Here is a 16,462-nt window from a genome sequence, read left to right on the forward strand (position 1 = left end):
AATGGGCTTACTGTTGTCTACCCTAGAGTGTGGCTCTGCAGATCAGACGAGTGCGTGTGAGTCAAGCACACACTCCGACGAGGTGCCCATACCCCACTGACTGTGCCTTCTGGACATTGTCTGCTTAGCCCTGAGGCTGGGGAAGTACAATTTACCAAGGTACATTGTGCCCTAAAAGGAATCATCTCACGTTTCTTTCCACGGCTTATCACCGTCCACAGTTCTTAAGTACCGTTTTATACTTTTGGTAACTTCGCAGTGGAAGAGTCATGAAGTGAGGCCGTGGGTCCGTGTAGCATCTCCTTCACCCTGTGGTCTGACCAAACATCAGCGGTGCGGAACGTCTAGAAGAACACACTATGCAACAGTCCTCAGTTAAGTTCCAGTCTCAGATTGTCTCAACCTACCTGCGCCTCTTGCAGCTGGCTCAGCCAGAGTTTAAAAACACCCTGTTGCATTCCAGATGTTTATTATCTGTGCCTATGAAAGAGGGAAAAAACATACTGCCAAGAAAATGTGGTAGATGGATTAATCTTTCCTTTCTTCTTCCTGTAAGAAAATTTCACATTCTTTGTTAAGAATTTAAAATACAGATAAGAAAAAGTAAACAATCTCTCAAATACTTACCATCCAGAGATAATCATATTAACATTTTTGTGTGTTATTCCAAACATTTCCTACGTAACACTAGCATGCATGGATAGTCTGTGAATGCAGTGTGTGGCTGGACACTGGAGCCAGACTAGCTGGGTTCACCCCGTCTCTGCCACTTACAGCTGTGTGATCCCATAAACTGGGAGACGACGGTACATTTCTCAGAGTTCTTGTCAAGGACAAGTGAATTAAACATAGGATATGCTCAGAACTGTGCATGCTATAGAACAAGCACCCAACAAATGAGAGCCACTGCTCCATGTCGAGACGTGTCATGCAACACCATGTCCCTGCCTATCTGTGCACGTACATAGCACATGCATATGTGTATGCCTGTCTACTGACATGTGTACAGGCCTGTTCTGAGTGTGTGAATATGTGCAGCTCTTACGTCTAAACACTCAAAATGGGATCGAATTTAAGGTAGTCTTTTTTTTATATAACATATGAAAGTATCTTCATATAAATAAATACACATCTGTATCACCATTTTAATGACTAAAATACAATTCTACTGTACAGATATACCATACTAGGTACACTGTGCAAATGTGGATCATTTAGATTGTTTTCATAATTATTTTGAGCTGTATTTGTGAGCTACCTAGTAGACATCACAGAAATTCAAAAGCAAGTCAAATAAGGATCAGACAAATAGCAGTCCGCTAGATCAAACCAAGACTATTTTCCACCCCTTTGAATTTCAAGCTAGTGAAGTGGCTTATTCAGCCCACTCAAGTCTAGTTATGATTTAAGTCAGACCATATAATTTAATACCTGCTCAACATTAAAAACAGTGACATCATCATTTGAGTAGAAATTTTATTTAATAAAAAGACAACATGATTCTTCCAAACAAAAAAATCAAGAACACCTGTAAAGCTTCCAACTCTGCAGATATGTCTGGGCGTTACTGTGCTGTCAGCTCCCTGACACATCCAAGGTGGCCCCCGAGGACAGGGATTAGGCATTGCAGGGCTGCAGGGAAACCACAGGTGAAAACGCACACTACACATTCATTTTCCAATCTAACTCTCTAGTGAATGTTGGCATGACAGGGAAGGTCTGTGAGGTATGTGCAGGGTAGAACCCCCAAAATCACTGGCTGTAGTTACCACATATCGCCCAGCCATGAGTGTTGACTAACAGGCTTGGAAGGACGATTGTGGGTCACAGCTGCACTGATAACTGGCCTGTCCACGAACTTCACAGCACACAGTTTTGGGTCATTGTCGTCGCAGGGCGCATGCTCCAGTTCCAGCACTATGACGGTATTTGGGGTTGAGGTTTTCAGGATGTGTCGCGGCACAAACAAGGTCATCTGGGGGCCCCGTGCTGGCCAATAGCGGCCAAGGTTAAAGCCATTAATCCACACCTGACCCTGGTGAGAGAGAGAGAGAGAGAGAGAGAGAGAGAGAACCATCAATCCCAGATGCACCCACAGCCTTGAGGACACGGCAGCCCTGACGCAGGGGCCAGCAGTGGAGCGAGCAGGAAATGCCTCCATGCAGATGTGGCTGGGAAGGAGGCCACGCCAGTCTTGGCTCCAGCATCCTGCTGAGATATCTGGCCAAGTCAGGCAGAGGGTGGGTGCCCCAAACGCCCACTCCTGCATCAGGAAAATACAAGTTTGATCCCTCTGACTGGCTTCAGTGGCCATAGATGTCGGAACTGGAGAACAATGTGGCTGTTTTGCCAAGTTTCTGAACCTTGTCCTGGGTCCCAGGTGCTGCCTGTCTCCGTGCGCCAGCCTCTCCCTGCCTTCTCTGTACACAGAGCTGCTGAAGTGCTGCCTTCAGTAGAGGAGTTTTCCTTCTTTGTTCTCTCCTCCTAGAGGCAGGTCTTTTTTGAGACAGGGTCTTACTCTATTGCCCTGGGTAGAGTGCCGTGATGTCAGCCTAGCTCAAAGCAACCTCAAACTCCTGGGCTCCAGCAATCCTGCTGCCTCAGCCTCCTGAGTAGCTGGGCCTACAGGCGAGTTCCACCACATCTGGCTAATTTTTTCTATTTTTAGTAGAGATAGGATCTTGCTCTTGCTCAGGCTGGTCTTCAACTCCTGAGCTCAAGCCATCCTCCCGCCTCAGCCTCCTAGAGTGCTGGGATGACAGGCGTGAGCCACCGCGCCCAGCCTAGAGGCAGGTCTTGACCATGCCGCTGTACACCCAGTGAATGCAGGGCACTGAGCACACCAGGGCCTGCGGCCTGAGAGCAGACAGGCTCCAGGAACGGACCCCCAACAACCCCTTGAGCTGGCTGTGGAGCTGAGGGAGGGGAAGAGGCCCACCCAGTCGGGTGTCTGTATTACCACTGTGCTTCAAGGGTTCTCTCAGGCACCCTCAGAGGGAGGGTGCGGACTGCACACTCGATTAAGGAGCAGAGGTGACTCCACATGCTGCAAAAACACTTTCTGTGAGTAGCAGAAGTGGCTTCCTGTGACACAAGTGGAGGAGAAACTGCTGAAATACAGAGACCGTGCTCAGGTGTGTCTGCACAGCCTCCCTGCACGCGCTAGGGTTTGCTCAAAGGATGGGATCAACAGATGGAACGTCCCGTTACAAAGAGAGAAAATGAAGGAGGGAGATCACACACACATACAAGATAAAAGAAATCTGAGAGATGAAGGAAGGAAGAAGCGAGAAGGAACTGGGGAAAGAAAGGGAGAAGGGAGTGGCCCAGTTCTCCTGGGAGCCAGCCTGGAGGAGGCCCAGCCACGGCTGTTACCTGCCGAGCGCTGACCCCACCATGCTCCGCGACACGGCTGCGGGTGCTCACCCCAGGGCTACTCAGCCGCTTACCTTTGGGTATTTTTCAGCCTCCAAGTGCCCCCTTTTTCTAGCTTCTTCTGAATTTCCTACCTAGGTAAATTCTTAGTCCTGCCACTTACCAGCTGTCTGACCTTGGGCAGGTCAACTCAATTTTTCATACCAGTGACTGGGGACAATGACAACAGAAGGAGGCAGTGCATGCCAAGTGGCTGGCACCCAGGAAGGGCTCCGTGAATGGCAGCACTCCCTACACTACTGCAATGAAAAGAGCTTGGAGTTCAGATGCCCACAAAAGACGGGGGTCCACGATTAAAAACCACCTGTCTGTTGGATGAAGTCATTTAGAAAAAGGAAGACGGTGTCACAGTTCTCAGAACTATTTTACTTTTGTTTTTACCATGGGATACGTTATCTCGATCTATCCTAAAAGGCATATATGATGACAGCTTTACCAGGTTTTTATCAGTTGAAAATCTGCGGGTGTCTTGTTTTTGCAGTATTAGAGAACAGTGGCATTTTACTTTTGTGGTCAAGGGAGAAGATGGCTTCAAAGGTAGATTAGTGACAGGGCTCTGTGAGCAGTACCCGAGGGACGGCATATGCTACACAGGCTTCGTGCCACGTTCCTGACAGGGGCCGAGCCAACTCCTGACCAAATAGCAGGTGAACAAAGTTGGGTTTTGTCCCTTCTCACACCTAAAGTTCCAAGAGACTGTCCCTCACATCCCTCGTGCTACACTGTGCATGTCAACCTGGTGAGCAAGCTGGGAACTGACTCCCCGCATCCCCTGCGCCGCATGGCTCTGGGTCAGGGCTGTCAAAAGAGGATCTGGCTTGAGACTGGGAAGGGGAACGGGGAGCAGCGGCCATTGCTCTGGGAGGGTCCACTGCTGGTCAGACACGGGACAGATAGAACCAAGGGTCCTGGCAAGCTCCAGCCAGCTCATCCTCCCAAATGCTGGCCGCGCTGACAACGGCGCAGCAGCCGCGCAGAGGCAGCAGTTCCCAAAGACCTCTGCAGGCTCCCCAAGGCACTACCTGGGGACCTGGACCTGCTTCTCAGACTCCCCGGGACTACTCGTGCTGGTGTTTCAGGAGGGCTGTATAGTGTTTCCGCCCCTGACTCTCTGCCCCCTGCTTTTGGCCTTGGCTTTCCCAGCTCCTCCCGCACGTGTGTGAGGTCCTATTCCTGGTGGTGAATGCTCAGAGTGGCTCCACTTTCCAGACTGAACCGTGACTGACAGAACCCCGAAGTAGAGAGCCTTGCCCAGGTCTTTCTTACTCACCCACGCTTCCTTCTTATCTAGACTCTACCTATGTCCCCTTCCCCTCAGCTGCTGAGTGGACAGTGATGCGTCCAGCTCCCCGTGAGCCACACTCTCTGAACAGGCAGGGACAGTGCGTGTACTCCTGGCTCACACCAGCCCGCACAGGGCCTAGGACACAGCGGGTCCAGTGACTGCTCGGGGGTGACGATGGGTGAATGAGTTACTGCCTCCTTCAAGTACACTGACAGATCATGCTAGCGTTCCTGGAGCTATCAAACCTTAACCCAGAAGCGGAAAGAAATTTCACATAAAAAATGCAGAGGTTTGATTTCCCTTTTTTCCTTGCATATATGGTAGAATTAAAATTTGAAACTACCCAAGCCTTGAGTTTCCTGTACAAGAATGGGAAGGTTTTTTGGTCTTGTTTTTTGATTCTTAGATTCAATTCCTTTAATAGATACATAGCTGTTTCAATTTTTCCATCTTCTTCTTTTGTCAGTTTTGTTAGTTATGGGAATTTTCCCATTTCATTTGAATTTTTGACATGAAATTATTCAAAATATCCTCTTAGGTCTCTAGTAATGTCTCCTTGTTTTTCATCCTTTATAACTGAGTAGCTTTGCCTTTTTTTTTCCTCTTCAATCGGTCTTGCCCAGGTTTATTAATTTTTTGCTAGAACCAACTCTTCATTTTATTGGTTCTTTATTGTACATTTGGTTTTAATTTCATGAGATTCTAGTGGGTTTTCTTTTCTTTCTTTCTTTTTTTTTTTTTTTTTTGGATTTTTTAAGGAATGGAGTCTCACTATGTTGCCCAGACTGGCCTCGAACTCCTGGGCTCAAGGGCTTCTCCCACCTTGGGCTCCTGAGTAGCTGGGACCACAGGCACGTGCTGCCATATCCAACTTGGCGTTATCATTTTTAAGGCAAATTTTTTTTTTTTTTTTTTTTTTTGAGACAGAGTCTCACTCTTTTCCCCGGGCTGGAGTGAGTGCCGTGGCGTCAGCCTAGCTCACAGCAACCTCAAACTCCTGGGCTCAAGCAATCCTCCTGCCTCAGCCTCCCGAGTAGCTGGGACTACAGGCATGTGCCACCATGTCCGGCTAATTTCTCTATATATTTTTAGTTGTCCAATTAATTTCTTTCTATTTTTAGTAGAGACGGGGTCTTGCTCTTGCTCAGGCTGGTTTCGAACTCCTGAGCTCAAACAATCTGCCCGCCTCGGCCTCCCAGAGAGCTAGGATTACAGGCGTGAGCCACTGCATCCGGCCTAAGGCAAATTTTTAAGGCATACTGTAGCATAACATGCACACAGAAAAATGTAGTCTGTCATTGCAATATCTGATTTTTTCAAAAAAATTAACACTCTTGTGTAAACAGCACCCTGATCAAGAAATAATAACATAGCTGCCCCAGAAATACCTCTCTTGCCCCCTTGAAGTCACTATCTTTCACCTCCTCCCCAATAATGTCCACTGTTCTGATTTTACTTGCCATAGATTCATTTTGCCTAATTTTGAAATATATAAATATAATCATACATCATAAAGTTTTTAATATCTAGCTCATCACATAGAATAGTCCTTTGTTGATTTTACCTGCTGTATGGTACTCAATGGTATGAATATGCCAATGTTTATTTATTCCTTTTACTACTGGAAACAGGCATCTGGGTTGTTTCCAGCTTTTGGCTGTTAAAAATAGCACTGCCGGCCGGGTGCTGTGGCTCACGCCTGTAATCCTAGCACTCTGGGAGGCCGAGGCAGGAGGATCGCTTGAGCTCAAGAGTTCAAGACCAGCCTGAGCAAGAGTGACTCCCTGTCTCTACTCAAAATAGAAAAATTAGCTGGGCATTGTGGCGCATGTCTGTAGTCCTAGCTACGTGGGAGGCTAAGGCAGGAGGAGGATCACTTGAGCCTGGGAATTTGAGGTTGTGGTGAGCTGTGATGACGCCACTGCATTCTACTCAGGGTGACAGAGTGAGACTCTGTCTTAAAAAAAAAAAAGAAAATTGAACCACCTTTCTCATTGCCCCCACTTTAAAAAAATTTAAACAAACAAAAATAAAAATAGCACTGCTGATATGAATATTCTTGTACATGCCATTAGGAACACACACGTACATCTTTCTTATAGGAGTAGAATGCTAGAAATGGAATTGCTACTTCACGGGGTAGGCATATGCCCAACTTTTGCAATAGCATAAAGAGTAGCTACAAAAAAACACACGTGAAGGAGGAACTGAATTTTCACTTTTAACTGATTTAAATTTAAATCTAAATAGACACATGTAACTAATAGCTATCACACTGGGATGCAGAGCTGAGGCATGGTGCCGTGCCTGTGATTTCATCTCCAGACCACAACCGCAACACTTCTCCCCATCCTCACAGCCTAGCTTCCAAAGTAAGTCATAATCAGAGCTATCTCAGACTGCTGCACCCTCCTCACAGGTCTCCAGATTCTCCCCCCCACTTTTTTTTTGAGACAGAGTCTCACAGTCACCCCAGGTTAGAATGCAGTGGAGTCATCACAGCTCACTGCAACCGCAAACTCCTGGGCCCCAGCGATCCTCCTGCCTCAGCCTCCCGAGCAGTTGGGACTACAGGTGAGCACCACCACACCTGGCTAATTTTTCTATTTTTTGTAGAGACGGGGTCTTGCTCTTGCTCAGGCTGGTCTTGAACTCCTGAGCTCAAGGGATCCTCCCACCTCAGCCTCCCAGAGTGCTAGGATTACAGGTGTGAGCCACCGCGCCCAGCCTAGACTTCCCCTATTAACTCTAGAACTGAGGCTGCATAGCAGCAAAAGTGACAATCTCAAGATTTTCAACATTCCTGCTTCTAACCTCCTTCCCCTGGCCACGGCCCAGGTCTTCCTCATCCCCACTCTGTTTCTGCCATGCTCCCCTTTGCTCACTTTGCTCTCCATTCTTCTTCCTTCTTTTCTTTTTCTTTTTTTTTAGAGATGGGGTCTCACTAAGTTGCCCAGGCTGGTCTTGAATTCCTGGCTTCAAATGATCCTCCTGCCTCAGCCTTCAGAGTAGCTGGGACCACAGGTGCGTGTCCCCACACCAAGCTTGTTTCCCCGAGTGGCAGCTAGTCCCCATGCCTGAACACTGTTCCTCCAGACTGGAAGCCTCTGGTCACTCGGGCAGGGTCATGACCTCCTCCTCTTCCTTAGCGCTGGGCTTTCCATTCCAACCCACTCACTATCCCTTTAACCTTCCTGTTTCTTCTAGTTGTTATCATTATTTGAAATTCATATCATTTGATGACTGGTTTATCAGCTACGTCCAGCTATTACACAGGTTCTAGGCAGGAAACAGCTTTGTCCATCTTGTTTGAGGCGAGATTCTCACCACTCAGCAGAGTATATTCAATATATCCCTAGCAGCACTTACTACTGCTAATACTCACAGTACTGTAATACTTGTTGATAGCTCGGCCTAAGAAAAGACTCACTGAAGAGGAGACACGAAGCCCTTCTGAAAGAATCCTTCATGTTCCTCTGCTTTTAGTTTAAGAGTTTTACAGACTACTGTTCACTGAAAGTGAAATATCTGTATTCCCTTCTTGATTAGAACCAATAAAAAACACACTTTAAAAAATTCTATTTTTTAAAAAATGTATACACTCTTTAAAAAGTTATGCTGAAATTACTGGGAGTAGGGGGTGTGCACATGTTGGTGAATGTGACCTAAAACAGACATGCTTTTTTTTTTGAGACAGGGTCTCTCTGTGTCGCCTGGGCTAAAATACAGTGGCGTCACCATAGCTCATTTCAACCTCAAACTCCTGGGCTCGAGCAATCCTCCTGCTTTAGTTGATCCTCCTGCCTCGGCCTCCCAAGTAGCTAGGACTACAGGCGTGCGCCATCACGCCCAGCTAATTTTTCTATTTTTTGTAGAGACGGGGTCTCCCTCTTGCTCAGGCTGGTCTCGAACTCCTGAGCTCAAGCGATCCTCCCTCCTTGGTCTCCCAGAGTGCTAGGATTACAGGCGTGAGCCACTGCGCCCAGAAAAATACACTCTTGAAGTGAGCCCCACTGGGACCAAGCATTTATAGAGCAAATGTTAGTGGTTTCTGGGGCTTTCCGGGGCAGTCCCAGTTAAAATAATTCCATGACAAAGTCTGACTTTCTCTGACCATGGCTTGACCCCTGGCAGACTCCCAACCCTCTGCTATTATCATTAAGGCAATAACACCAGTTTTAATAAGTGTGAGGTTTGCAGAAATGCCTGACCTACTTCTTTGTTGATAAGACAGATTTGTGTATTTGTCTGTCTGTTTTAAATTATTTGGATGATTATAATCTTCTCATAAGAATTTAAAACAAAAGTTTCAATACTGTTTTAAGTCATAGTTTAAAATTTTTCAAAATTTTTCAGGAGTTCCTTTAAAAACAACAAGCGGCCCAGGTTGAATGTTGACTTTGTCACACTGAGAGAAGACCTGTAGACACTTGCAGGCCTTAAAATAGAAAGACAAAATCCAGCTCCCCAGGCTAAGGCTCCCACCACACATCACTCATGAATTACTGTGGTGCTAACTAGGGAAAAAGAAAAGGAAAGAGGAGAACCAAAAACAAAACAAAACAAAACATAAAACAGTGAGAGGGCTTGCTTAGAGATAAGATGTTATATAAATTTCACTGAAGCACACAGGAAAAATGATTTCTCCCCTTCCTTCGGGACCCCAAAGGGCTCTGCCGCTGATGCAAATCACACTCCTTTGCTTCCTTCGTGGTCTTAGAGTAACAAAGTTCAAGATAATAACTTTATGGCTTCTCTGTATTTTAGGACAGACCCAAATAGAATTGAAGCCATCAAATGCATAAAATAATATCATAAAAGATGAATCACATCTTCTCATCAAATCCCAAATAAAAATCCCTTTTCCTGCTCAACTCCCAAAAGTTGCATCATCACTTGACCATTTTCATGTTTTTTTTTTCCTTTAGCAGTTTTTAATGAAAGTGGTACATAAGTTTATTTTATTCCTGCATCTTCTCAATTGTTTCTTCCTTGTACCTGCCCTTTTCCTTTCCTGCTTGGTGAGATTCAGCTCTCCGTTCAAGGATCTTTTTGCAGTCTTTGTCCAGTTTAAGCTTAGTCATAACCACCTTGCTGGGGCGAATGCCCACATGGACAGCTGTGCCACTGGCCTTTTCCTGCTGTATCCATCCAATGTAGATGACATATTTCTTCCTGTAAACCTGGACTACTTTACCAATTTGCTGACCCTTATAGTGTCCCTGAACTACCTGAACTTCATCATCCTTTCGGATGGGCATGGATGGAACATTGTACTTCTGTCTCAGCTCTTTGGAAAAAGGGGAAGACATAATCTTCCTGTGAATGTGGGCAGGTGCACTGAAATGCCTTTTGCGGTTCTTGCTTCTGTCTGAAGTCACAAAGGGATTGAACTTCATTTGGCCACTGCCGCTTCAGCGATGGCCGCAAAAGGGTTTGACCATTTTAATGTGACAGCAGTCATCAAGCCCCTCACATATCTGGAACAAGCTATGAACCGGTAGGCAAAGCTTGCCACTGGGCAGCCACATAATATTTGTTATAAAGCCCATGAACTAAAAATTGTAGGAGACTCTCCTTCATTTATAGCCTATTTACCCATTTACACACAATTCTAACAAGTTTTGTTGTGAAATTAATATGTAACTGTTAACAGAATTCTGCTTATCTAGTTTCCAAGTTCACAGGACTTGTGACTGGAAGCAGTGAATTAGATGGAAATAGCAGCTCTTGTAGGAGGTAAGCATAATTGCAAAAAAGAAAGTTTAAAATTTAGAACAAAAGTAGGGTCAAACAGGTAGATCCCACGGCACATTGGAAAAATGGCCACGGTTCTTTGCAGCCCCCTCTACCAAGAGGTAGAATCTATTTCTCCACTCCTGCAAGCTGGCCTGTCCAGTGACTTGTTGTGGACAAAGAACGTGGAAGAAGGGACATGTGAGTTCTGAGTTGGGCCTTAAGAAGCCGGCACATTTCCATTCTTTCTGTGAACCCTGCCAGTTGCCATGTGAACGAGCTTGCTGAATGACCACAGAGAAGTGGCCCATCTTCCCTGTTGCCCCAGTTGACAGCCGGCTAACACCCAGGTGGTCATGCCCAGCTGAGACCAGCAGAAGAACCACCTACTCTGCCAATACTCAAAACCATGAGCTAAATAAATTGTCGTTTTAAACCACTATAGTCTGGGTGGCTTGTTCTGCAGCAAAAGCTAACCAATACACACCTCCATGGCCGCAAAGTGCCTTAGCATGATGCTTTTCAGGAAAGTAGATGATGTTTACAAGCTCGACTTAAAAATAGTAGCACCATCTTCTTCTAGTCAGCTCCTCTTTCACTAATCAACCACCCAATCCTGGCAGGGCCCCCTCTCCACAGAGCCATGACTGTGCCTCTCTCAGGGCTGCTGTGGGTGGCTGAGCGAGAGGGCACCGTGGGCACTCAGCACGGTTACCGGCCTGCAATAAGCTCTCAAACGTGGCTGCGAGTATTACTATTGCCCGCAGCTGAGCCTTCCCCACGTTCCTACTGCTACACTCAAATCCCAGCTTCACCCTTCCTCCCTGGACCACCTCTCCAGCAGAAGAGCAGCCTTCGGGGGTAAGAGAGAGGAAGAGCTTTGTTTTACACCTATCAGGTCAGAGGTTCCTCGTGGGAGCTGAGTGGGAAATGGAAATCTGGGCATGCCCAGCACATCCGTGAGCACGACACCCCCTGAAAATGCAAGAAGAGGGCCCAGGACAAAGTCTTGAGGGCTGCAAAACAGAAACTGAAAGAGAAGCCTGAGAAGGAATGAAGAGGGGGAAGGAAAACCGGGGAAGTTTGGTCATGCAAGTCAGGAGGAGAGTGTGGCGAGGAAAGAGTGGTTATCTGTGTCAGATGTTGCCAAGAGGTCAAGTAAAACGAGACCCAAAGAATGCCCGGGGAACACCCACCATGTTGCTGCTGGTGGCCTTGGCAAGAACAGCTTCAGGAGAGTGGGGGGAGTAGACTCGTTCCTACCTGCAGCCCTTCCCTCAGGAGCTGAGCCTGAGGACTAGTTGGGTCCTTTTCCTAACAGCATGGGAGCTCACTCTACATTCCCATAACAAGCACTGAACACGTACCTTTAACATGCATTGTAACTCTCCTCCCAGTTTGTACAGACTAATGCTTGAACTCAAGACTAACAGGTCTTCTATAGGATGGCCATAGAGTCTGGAAAGAGATGACATTATCTCCTTGAATTGAATGCAATTTTATTTTTTTGCTGTTTCCAGACTTTATGGTTACCTATTTGATGGCCAAGAGAAGACAGCTCCTCCTTGATGATTAGTAAGTACTTAAGAACAACATGCCCCAAACAGAGCTTCTGACCCCTGTCGCCTGCTTTCCTCCAGTCTTCCCCAGCCAGAAACCCTAACCCTAACCCTATCCCTCTAGTTACGTAGGTCAAAAACCCCAGAGTCCTCCTAAACTCTTCTTCTCATACCCCACACCTGATCCTTCAGCAAATCTTGCCTTCTCTCTTCTTTACAAATCTTGCAATTCTTTCCATCAGTCAACACCCAAATCCATAATTTCTTGCAGGATGACTACAATAGCTTCCCACCAGGAATCCCAGCTTCCAATCTTGCCCTACTACAATCCATTCCCCACTGAGAAGTGATCTTTTAAATGTCAGTCAGTTCTTTCACTCTCTGCTCAACACCAAAGAGAAGCCAAAGTCCTCATTACTACCCCCTGATGTTGTGCCCCCCCATCTCTTCATCTCCCCCACTTTCCCTCTTGCTCCCCAGATCTTTCTTGCTCCGGGCCTTTGCACCCATTGTTACCTGATCCTGGAATGTTCTTCCTCCAGCTCTTCACATGGGTGACTCAGTCTCATCCTTCAGGTCTTACTCAATCATCATCTCTTCCTGAGGCATCCCCTGACCACCCTGTGTGTGGTAGTTTTGAAATATGCCCACAAATTCCACAATGCTTGAAAAGGCAGGAACTAATTTCCACACCAAGAACAGGAACTAGACTTAATGACTCTCTTTTAACGAAGAGAATGTGACAGAAGGGACACCGTGTGACTTCCAAGACGAGGCTATAAAAAAGGATAGTTTCTGTCTGCCTCTCTCTTTCCTGGATCGCACCCTCTGGAGAAAGCCAGCTGCCATGTCATGAGGACACTCAAGCAGCCTGTGGGGAGGCTCATGTGGGAAGAACTGGGGCCTTCTGCCAACAGCAGTGGCCATGCATGGAGCCACCCTGGAGGTGGATCCTCCAGCCCCATTTGAGCCATCAGATGATGCAGCCCTGGCCAGCAGCTTGGCTGCACACTCATGAAAGACCCTGATCCAGAATCACCCAGGCAAACCAGTCCCAAATTCCTGATCCACAGAAACTGCGTGAATAATAAATGTTTATTGCTGTTTTAAGCTATAAGTTTTAGGGTAATTTGTTACACAGCAATAGGTATCTGATACACCACATAAAGCAGCAACATCTTCACCCCTACAACTTACTTTATATCACATTATCCTATTTCCTTTCTTCCTAATTGTTACCACTGTCTGAAATCATGGTGTCTTCCCCACTAGCAGTGTCCTCCTCTCTAGTGCCCACGTACTCAACAGGCAGTCATCAAATATGTCCCCTCTCTGGTACATTCCACACACTGCTGCCATGTCTGATTGCGTCATGTCACTGTGTGAAACTTCCCCCTCATGCTACAAAGTTCTCAAGATAACATCCAAACTCCTTGGTAGATGAGGCCACAAAACCACCTCTCCAACTGCGTTTTCTGTCAATCCCCTCCTCGCCCTTTCTGGGGTGTTTTCTCTGGCACCAGCCAATTCTCTGGATGCCAGCTGGGTATCTAACGATTCAATTCAATTCTGACCCTATCTACCTGGAGTCAGCGTCAGATTCCACAGATTAAAGGGCTGAGTCCTGCATAGCCGCCCCCACTTCAGATGCCAGTTGCAAGCTTCAGGCCGCCTGTACTTCTGACCAACCGACTATAAATTGGAAGTTCCCACAACCCCCTTCTCAGGTTTGATAATTAGCTATGACTCACAGAACTCAGGAAAATCTTTACTTACATTTACTGATTTATTATAAAAGACACAAATTGGGAAGAGATGCTGAGGGCAAGGTATTTGGGGATGGGGTGCCATGGAGCTTCTGTGCCCTCTCCAGGCAACCCGCCCTTCCAGCACCTCCATGTGTTCACCAACCCAGACGCTCTCTGATTCTCCTCCAGGACTTTTTATAGAACTCAATCTTCAGCTCTTCTCTTCCCCCTGGTCAGTGGGTGGAACTGAAAGTTCCAACCCTCTAATCACTTGGTCTTTCTGGTAACCATTCCCGACTCTAAAGCCATCTAGGGGCTCCACCATAAGTCACCTCATTAGTATAAACTCATGTGTAATTGAAAAGGGCTCAGTTTTTGTTTTTTTTTTTTTTTTTTGAGACAAGGTCTCACTCTGTCACCCAGGCTGGAGTAGAGTGGCACGATCACAGCTCAATGGAATCTCTAATGCCTGGACTCGAGTGATCCTCCTGCCTCAGCCTCCCGAGTAGCTGGGACTACAGGCACGCGCCACTACACCCGGCTAATTTTTTAAATTTTTTATAGAGACAAGGGTCTCACTATGTTGCCCAGGCTGATCTCTTGAACTCCTGGCCTCAAGCGATCCTTCCCCCTTCAGCCTTCCAAAGTGCTGGAATTACAGGTATGAGGACTGAAAGAGGCATATTATGAATTTATAACAAAAGACACTCCTACCACTCAGGAAATACCAAAAGTTCTAGGAGTCTAGAACCAGGACAAGACCAAATATGTTTCTTATTATATCACACATTTGAAAATGTCAATCCCTTTGTACACGATGTTCTACTCCAACAGGGAAGATCAGACCTTTCCCGGCAATCCTAGGTGCTTACAATCTCTTCTCTCCATGGCCCAACTCCAGGATTCACACCTCTCTTCCAGATACCACTTATGGTCCTCCCAGAGCCTGTCCATACCTCCATCTCCCCAAATGGATTGAGAACAAATGATTAACACTGACAAGGTTTAAAAAGTCCCATATACTCTATTTAAGAAGGCAAAGAAACATTCAAAAGCAAGACCAAGAATAGTTACAAGAAAGGAATTTTTCAGCCCTTTATTACGGATTCTTTATTTTGTGATTTTTTACATCTTGAAGATGGGATCATTTGCCTTTAAAAAGTAAAATTCCTTTTAGTCAGTATTCTATTTTGATTCTTAGCTCTTCAAAGCATAATTCTGGTTGAGGAAAGGTGAACATTATCCTACATCTCTCTCACCACCATGCTCTGAAATGCACCCAAACCCACAGAGAGAGACTAACGCATGCGGGAAGGCAGCATAGGATATTGATAGGAGGCTTAACCACATCCATCTGAGAGATACACAGCGCAAACGTCACTGCACTGGCAGAACACAATGTCTCAGGAATGGCATAAATGACAAGTCACGGAAGCACTGGAGGAGAACACTTCCTATCTAAGGGAGTTTGTAGTCAGACAAAAGTTTGGCATAGACAAAGCACTGCGGGTGTCTCTTGGACAGAGCAAAACATGCCTGAGCCCTTCTCGCTGAAATCCCATTTGACGTTCATTCTCACTGGGCATTAACCAGAAAGCCACATTCGACCAAAGTAAAGCCAGAGTAATCGATTGATTTTTTTATCTCATGAATCACCTTATCAGTGACCACTCTCTAAATCAAGGCAGTTTCTTTATGGCAAAGGAATAGCGAAAGCCCAGAGGCCTGGGCCGGGGATCTTGTAGGGGCCTCCCCGAGGATGAAGGTGGAGGGGTTTGCGTGCCTGGAGGCGCAGCCTTGGACATGGCTGGGCCTTTGGGCATCATTTGGTCCCCACTCTGCCACCACAACCACCTGCTAACGTGCTCATTCTCCCAAATGTCAGAACTCAGCATCCCATGGGGGCGTAGGATCTGAGTTAGTTGGTCATTCAGGACCCCTGGAGCTGTCCCAGGACTGTCCTCAGCAGTAGGGACAACCATGCACCAGAAAACAACAGAAACCACACCCGTTCTGTTTTACACGCGATGCACGCGTATCCTCTGTCCTTGAGATCTACTCAACCCAGCGTCCACAAATCTCTTGGATAGGCCTTTATGTGTGTGTGTGAAGCTTTGAGATGTAATTCATATACCATACAATTCAGCAGTTCTTAGTGTACGACAGAGCTGTGCAACCACTACAGTGAATTTTAGAATATTTTCATCATCCCAAAAAGAGACTCTGTACCCTTCCACTCCATCTCCCCCAATGCTCCCCTTTCTCTGTTCTAGGCAACCACAAATCTTCCTGTCGGTATGGATTTGGCTATTCTGGACATTTCATATAAATGGAATCACATAATACATGGTCTTTTGTGACTGGCTGCTTTCACTAGGCATCATGTTTTCAAGGCTCTTTCATGTTGTAGCATGTTTAAGTACCTCATTTCTTTTTATTGCCAAATAATATGCCATTGTATGGAAATAGCGAATTTTGTTTATCCATTCATCAGGTGATGGACATTTGGGTTTTTTCTACTTTCTGGCAATTATGAATAATGCTGCTATGAACATTTGTGTATAAGTTTTTGAGTGAACATGTGGTTTAGATGGGCTTTTAGGGGGTTTGAACCCTCTGACACATTCACAAATATTGTATGTATATGTACTTTTCAAACATGAAGATGCAGAGTATTCATCAGACTGACCAAGTAGGTA

At 46.2% G+C, this 16,462-nt stretch overlaps 1 protein-coding gene and 1 pseudogene across 1 annotated transcript in view; both read right to left on the bottom strand.

The window, feature by feature from the left end:
* Positions 1–1,501: 1,501 nt before the first annotated feature.
* Positions 1,502–16,462, bottom strand: part of GLB1 (galactosidase, beta 1) — a 130,668-nt gene continuing 115,707 nt past the window's right edge. Inside the window, exon 15 of the mRNA XM_012646865.1 lies at positions 1,502–2,035. Coding sequence (XP_012502319.1) covers positions 1,766–2,035 — 270 coding nt within the window. The 3' untranslated portion in view covers positions 1,502–1,765. The remainder of the gene's footprint in view (positions 2,036–16,462) is intronic.
* LOC105812438 lies at positions 9,682–10,119 on the bottom strand (annotated as a pseudogene).

The sequence above is a fragment of the Propithecus coquereli genome, unplaced genomic scaffold, assembly GCF_000956105.1.
Source record: "Propithecus coquereli isolate 6110/MARCELLA unplaced genomic scaffold, Pcoq_1.0 Scaffold251, whole genome shotgun sequence".
NCBI classification, from domain to species: Eukaryota; Metazoa; Chordata; class Mammalia; order Primates; family Indriidae; genus Propithecus; species Propithecus coquereli.